This window comes from Lactuca saligna, chromosome 8 (assembly GCF_052625555.1).
Source record: "Lactuca saligna cultivar CGN05327 chromosome 8, ASM5262555v1, whole genome shotgun sequence".
Classification (NCBI taxonomy): domain Eukaryota; kingdom Viridiplantae; phylum Streptophyta; class Magnoliopsida; order Asterales; family Asteraceae; genus Lactuca; species Lactuca saligna.
In genome coordinates this window covers 9,562,130-9,568,911 of record NC_136424.1, presented here as the reverse complement: position 1 = coordinate 9,568,911, position 6,782 = coordinate 9,562,130, and the positions used below count along the sequence as shown (strand labels likewise).

General features: G+C 31.9%; 1 protein-coding gene across 5 annotated transcripts; it reads left to right on the top strand.

Annotated features, from left to right (window-relative positions):
• Nucleotides 1–1,202: 1,202 nt before the first annotated feature.
• LOC145011459 (trehalose-phosphate phosphatase A-like) lies at nucleotides 1,203–6,143 on the top strand. 5 transcript variants are annotated; one of them, XM_078970184.1, is made up of 13 exons: nucleotides 1,205–1,372; nucleotides 1,520–1,620; nucleotides 3,529–3,599; nucleotides 3,710–4,137; nucleotides 4,223–4,294; nucleotides 4,396–4,473; nucleotides 4,877–4,933; nucleotides 5,020–5,121; nucleotides 5,202–5,279; nucleotides 5,351–5,420; nucleotides 5,502–5,572; nucleotides 5,659–5,751; nucleotides 5,834–6,143. In XM_078970184.1, the coding sequence occupies exons 4-13, from the start codon at nucleotides 3,715–3,717 to the stop codon at nucleotides 5,885–5,887; spliced, it is 1,098 nt and encodes a 365-aa protein (XP_078826310.1). In that variant the 5' UTR covers nucleotides 1,205–1,372; nucleotides 1,520–1,620; nucleotides 3,529–3,599; nucleotides 3,710–3,714; the 3' UTR covers nucleotides 5,888–6,143. The 5 variants fall into 5 exon arrangements, 4 of the variants coding, with proteins under 4 accessions (XP_078826310.1, XP_078826311.1, XP_078826313.1 ...); XM_078970185.1 differs by having other exon boundaries at nucleotides 3,707–4,137; XR_013664113.1 differs by lacking the exon at nucleotides 5,834–6,143 and having other exon boundaries at nucleotides 1,203–1,372; nucleotides 5,351–5,424; nucleotides 5,659–5,736.
• Nucleotides 6,144–6,782: the final 639 nt, after the last annotated feature.

The following is a 6,782-nucleotide window of genomic DNA, read 5'->3' as shown; positions in this document are numbered from 1 at the left end:
AATATTTCGAAATCACATGTATATACAAACAATGAATTAAAATGTCTTAATCTATAAATGCACATTCAATACCGAATTATCTAAAAAATAAAACTATATTTATTCTAATAGAAATAATATCACTTTAACTTCAACTCATAACTATTGAACCTAGATATAATAATATACACCTGTTAATTGGGTGGGTTTAAAATGAATCAAAATTGATCCAAACCCTTTTAAAACATTTCAAAATTTGATATGCACTGCTGGATAAACCTGATAGTTTTGAATAATCAAACCCATACCCACAACTATCGAATCAACAAATACATAATCTATTTAAAATCTTATAAAGTACACAATCATTATGCACGACACACAATATTATTGGTAAGATATTACCATACAAATTTTGAATACATCCTCAAATTTCAATATAAAATACTCATATTTTATTTAATACTTAAACTAATATATCTTAGATAAGATAAATGTCTATTATAACACACAATGCACGAGACAATGTTGACATAAAGTTGCATCTTTAAAAGTTCATGAATCCGACAAATCAACTCGCTTAAAACTTGTACATAAGTAAAAACACACAAAAATAACATTGTATATTTATCCATACGTCGCATCTTTAAAAAAATTAAGTTTTATAATATGAAGCAACACGAAGGCCATGTCACACCCCCATGATCCCTCGGTGGTAAATACGTTTTAAAGCATTGCAAAAATGTTTTGTATTGGATTAGATTAAAAAGAAGGGTTAATGATTTGTAAGAGCAACCAACTTTTATAACTATACATATTTAATACTTAATTTTTTTATATGCCATCTACCATTTAACTTGTTCCAAAAATACTATTACGAAAATATTTATAATTTTTATAACAACTTAAAAGTAGAATGACAAATTGCATAAAAAGGAAACTTTAACGACTATATATATACAATTACAAAATTTGGTTAATCTTTGGGGTCATTTTTGTTTTATTTGTCGATATTTCATTATTTTGTGCAAGAATATAACAAAATTTCCTCTACAACAACTGCATCCCATCCAAATTACAGAAAAAAACAAAAAGGAGTGTGCAAGCACGGCATGGGTGAGCGCGTGATTCAACAGAGGTAGCCAGAACTGGAAAAGGCGATTTCAAGATTCAACGATCGACTTTTACTATTTTAGGAACGCACGTTCGCTAACACCACACACACACACACACACTTCATATAAACCTCTCCCGTAACCCTCTTCTTCTCTTTCCCTCCCCTATTCATTTATACGTGTACGTTTTCTGTATCTATAAACCTATCATCTCTGCGATTTTCTAGGGCTTCATTTTCATTTGATTCCTCTATACCTTTTTTTCTCGCTCCTGAAAGGTAATGCCGTATCTTTTTCTGAATCTTTTTTTTTTTTTTTTTTGATTTGATTTCTTTTGCCGTTTTCAACTGGCTTGGTCTTCGTGCTCTCATGGCATATTCTAGAACAATTAGTATTTAATACGTTTCTGTTGATGATCCTTATAGATTGTTTGAAGTTTTCGAATCAGATCGTGTTCTAGTAAAAAATTGGATTAGACATTGAGACAGAGCTTCAAAATCGGCTTCTGCACCGGATCGTACGCTCGGTAACAATGCTTCAATTCGAGTTGTTCCCTTTTTGTAATTTATGTACTTGTTTTGTATTTGAGGAATTTATACATTGTTTGCTCATAGTTTTATCCCGTAGAAATGTTATAATGACCGGAAGAAGGATCCCCAGTTCCTCTGTATCGAAAGAGATCGGTAATATACAATTGGTCCAAAGCCGACTGGTTTTCGTTTTCCCTTCCTTAAGTTATTAGAATTTCCTTTCTCTCATGGAAGAAGTCCGCCATTTGTTTACCACATTCTCTTATCATATCGATTCATGAAACCGGGTTTCTAGCTTTTGGCTTTGGTTTTCTCACTCTCTTGTATGAAAGTTAACAGCGTTATATGCATTGACCTAATTTGTCTCCCTTTCTTTATATATTTCTTGGTGGTTCTTTAATTTAAAGAAAGAACAAATGTTCTGAAGAACATCCGGCACAATTTTCACACCAAGTTTTCTGTCCTCAAGGATTTTATGTTATACGTTTTTTATGGCGCAAGTCCAAAGGGTTATTGTATATATTTTGAGGGTCTGTTTTGGCTTAGCAACTGATCTTTGTTTTTCTTTTTTCCTATGTATAACAAGAATTTATGTCTTCATGAGCGAAATTTTCTTTTTAAATTTGGTTGATCTAATATACTGCCTCCCAGAATTAGAGTCTGATTTTCTAATTTTCTTTCTGTTGCATGCCTAAGAAGAAAGAGTTTCACTTTGCATAAAAGAAATGATGTCTATAATTATCTTTCACTTTTGTCAATGAATAATCACAAAGTTGTCTTTCCATCTTTTGGTGGTATTATTGGAAAATATTGTTTGATAAATTGCATTGCATGCATCAAACAAATGGGACTCACATTTTTGAAACAGAGGTAATGGCCTTTTGCCTACATATGTTCCACTTACATCTAGTTCATATTTCTTCTAGAGTATTACAATTCCTCATGTTTATTTCTATAAATTGGGCTGACAATTAGTTTTATAGGGCGAGAGTGACATTATCAGTTTATATTTTCATACTGTTAGTCATTTTATTTTACTTTTTAGAAGGGGTTTAATGCAAAAAAGATGTGAATAGGGTATCACACTATGAATATATAACATTTTGGATGTCAGAAAATTTAAGATACTAACAATCCTTTTAAGATACCCAATGGTCACACAAGATTTTTGTTGGAAAATTATCCTCTGATTTTTGCTGACTTCTTCTAGAGTGGAATAAACAGCAAGGTAGAAATACATAAATATTCATCAAATTCATTTCACATCATGGAATATTAAGAATAGTATCTTGACTTGTCAAAGTCAGTTATTCACCAAATTCATTTCACCTCATGGTTGTTTATTTGCATGCGTTCTGTCTTGGGTCCCTATACAATTCAATGATTCCCATACTCCAGTGGGACCCCATACTATGTGGTTCCATATGCTATTGTTCCTTGCCATAACCCCACCATGTGGATTTGGAAATTTAGATCATTTTTTACATACAACATCAAAGTGTCAAGCTTCTTTCTTCATGTAATTGTTATCAATCATCTTTCTGTTTTCTTATGCATAATGTTGTCTCCTATGATGTTGGAACAGGACAACCTTTGTGTCCTATGATGTTGGATTTGGATGATCTAGGTTATTGAATTCTTTTGTTTACTGTTATATGGATTTGTCTTTTAGCTAGCAACAGGACAATCTTTGTGTCCTATGATGTTGGATTTGGAATTTTGGATGCTTTAGGTTACCGAATTCTTTGATTTGTCTTTTAGCAACTTGTATTGTAGCAACATGTATGGATTTTGTGACATTTGTCCAATGTGATGTTTTGTTGGTATATATAGATATAGATATCGATATATAATGTACATTATTTGTTTACATGTTTTTCTAAGGGATCTTTTGTGTGTTGTAGTTATCTGTCTAACGTTGATCAAAACAAGCAGTTGCGTAGAGGAGTCTTGGATGCATATAATTCAGACTGAGGTTTGTATGTGTTGATTGGTTTTTCTAAGGGATCTTTTATTCTTTTTTGTGTTTGTATGAAGTAGTTATTATTGTTATTATTGAATATGTATATGTGTATTGATCAGCAGTTGTGATGGACATTAAGTCGAATCACAGTGCACCTACACTGACGGACCCCACACCAATAAACAAAGCAAGATTAGGACTTTATGATGCTTTGTTACCATATTCATCTGGAGCAGTCTTGTCTCCTGGCCTTTTCTTAAAAGTCCAGTGGAAAAAGCCTGGACTACATAATTGGTTGGATGCAATGAAGTCCTCATCTCCCACTCATCAAAAACTAACAAAAGATTCTGTTTCTGGAACTGACACGTCATCAAATGACGTGGCGGCGGTTGCTTATTGCAATTGGCTTCTCAAATATCCTTCTGCACTCACCTCCTTTGAACATATTATGAAATATGCAAAGGGTAAAAGAATAGCATTGTTTCTTGATTATGATGGAACTTTATCACCCATTGTGGACAACCCCGATCTTGCCTTCATGTCTGATGCTGTAAGGATTTATTTACCTTTTTCATTTTTTATTTTATAAAAAAACTTGAAAGTTAAAAGTTAAAATACCTAGTGGTAATATTCAGATGCGGGCTGCTGTGAAAAATGTGGCCAGATACATCCCAACAGCAATCATCAGTGGTAGAAGCCGTGACAAGGTATTTTATATTTTTATATTATTTTTTTCCACTGGTGTTGTGTGTGTGTGTTTTTACTTTTTAATGATTCATTATACAAATTATTCGACTATTTGTTTTAGGTACACGAGTTTGTAGGGTTACAAGAACTCTATTATGCTGGTAGTCATGGGATGGACATCATGGGCCCCGGCAAGGAGGTACCTACATTTGTTACACGCGACTGTAATATTTGACAAGACTGCACAAACTTTTTGACTTATTTTGGATAATTTTTTGTAGTTCCAGTCCAATCCATTTGTACAGTACAACCTGTTTTGCTGTGTCATGTCATGTAATAATATTGACCTGATGGTACTGTGTCATGTCATGTAATAATATTGACCTGATGGTACAAAGTCAAATTTTCTAGGGTTATTTTGGATACTGAATCAGTTACGTATTTTTTACAGACAAGATGTTGAGAGCAAGTCGCTGGCCCACTTTTTGTTTAGGATAAAAATGCACTCGGTCCCACCTTATTGTTAATTACGCAGTACATGTGTTGTCATGTTATGTTATGTGGTGTGTAACAAAGTTTTTATTTTATCTTTTAATTGATAGGGGGAAGAAGGTAACTTGTTCCAGCCTGCTAGTGAATTTCTAGCAATGATCAATGAGGTAATTGTAAGGTTTTTTTTTTTTTTTTTTTTTTTAAATAATATTGTGTTTTGGGAGATTTTTGTAATATTTATTTGCTTTGTTAGGTTTATAAGTCGCTTGTTGAAACAACCAAAGAAATCAAAGGAGCAAAAGTGGAGAACAATAAGTTTTGTGTCTCCGTACACTACCGCAATGTAGATGAAAAGGTAGCATTCCAACATTTCGTTGATTAAAAAAATATTTTTATTTGATTAACTTTTTTTTTTCTTTAATTTTACAATTACAGAGTTGGCAAACAGTGGCGCAATATGTACAAAACATTTTAAAGGACTATCCACGTCTGCGATTGACACATGGGAGAAAGGTACAAAACAAAAGTTTGTCTTTTTGTGCAATGATTCATTCCATTCCCTTCATCATTCCATTCCATTATAGGTTTTGGAGGTACGTCCAGTGCTTAAGTGGGATAAGGGAAAGGCGGTTGAGTTCTTGCTCGAGTCACTTGGTTGGTATAATTTATTGTTTTTTTTTTTTTTTTTTTTCTTTTTAACTTTAAAAGAAGTTAATATAAATGTGGTTTTTGTAGGGTTAAATAATTGTGATGATGTGCTCCCGATATATATTGGAGATGATAGAACTGATGAGGATGCATTCAAGGTATACCTGTAGCTTGTGGGCCCATTCAGAAATTAAATTATTTCGGTTTTAGTTATTAATTAAAAAAAAAAAAACTTGTTAAACAGTTTTTAAGAGAAGATGGTGGAGGTTTTGGGATCTTGGTGTCTTGTGCCCCGAAAGAAAGCAGTGCGTTTTACTCCCTCAGGGATCCATCAGAGGTACACGCATATATTATTATTATTATTTTTTAAACCTTTTTACAGCATTTAATAAAAAAATTTCTTATAATTTTAATATTAGGTGATGGAATTTCTAAAATTACTGGTGATGAATAAGAAGTCGAGTCCACTATAAAGAGAGAGAGACGCATACATGTGAGAATGATACTGTTCTGCGCATTTACTATTTTGACCATGCATATAGCATAGCACCCAAGACAATAAAATAGAGTTCTGACTTCTGATGCATATTTTGTATATGTATTTTTTTTTTCTTAAGTAAGTAACTCAGACTTTTGGTTTCTTTATTTTTTTTTTCTTTCATGTAATATTTTACTATAATTTTACTTGTAGCAGAATTTTGATATTAAATTCGACTAGTATTTTGATCATATGTTAATATGCATATTTAATAGATGTGACTAGTTGTTGTTCCAGTTTCATTGCATAAAGAAAACTGGGATTAGAAATAACTTATTAACATTTTTTTTTTAATATTATATAAATATGCGAGTGAAGAGGGCTATAAAACAATTGAATTGACTCATTACACAAAAACAGCAATTTTTGTTAAACGAAAATAGTCATCTGGAAACCATTAACAATATTTGTATTTGTAAGTGGGAGGACCAACTAAAAACAATATTGATAGATAACCAAACCTAATTATAGCTAAAAACAAGCTAAGTATTTTGAAATCAGGGAACTCAACAACTTGATACTTTGTATTGATTGAATAGTTTTCAATGTCAAATCATTTTATGCTTTTCGCTAGACACTAAACAATTAAGGCAAAATAAAAAGCATTTTGGTCCCAATCCGGAACTAAGAGATGGATTTTATAGTTAATTTGGATCAAATGAAGCCGATTCCGTACATACCACGTATCTTTTAAATTTGATAAACAATCATGTATCTTAATGCTATTAAACATTCAATCAAACCAAGAATCATCCAAATTTCTAAAATTCTTATCTTTTTTAGAAAGACAAAAGATTTTATAAATTAGCAAAGATATTACAAAAGCATAA

Excerpts from the sequence above, each read along its gene's own strand:
- LOC145011459 (XM_078970187.1), top strand. The coding sequence starts at position 3,715 with ATGGACATTAAGTCGAATCACAGTGCACCTACACTGACGGACCCCACA. Across the intron at positions 4,474-4,876 it reads TCATGGGCCCCGGCAAGGAG|GGGGAAGAAGGTAACTTGTT; the intron begins GTACCTACATTT and ends TTTAATTGATAG. Across the intron at positions 5,752-5,833 it reads CCCTCAGGGATCCATCAGAG|GTGATGGAATTTCTAAAATT; the intron begins GTACACGCATAT and ends TTTTAATATTAG.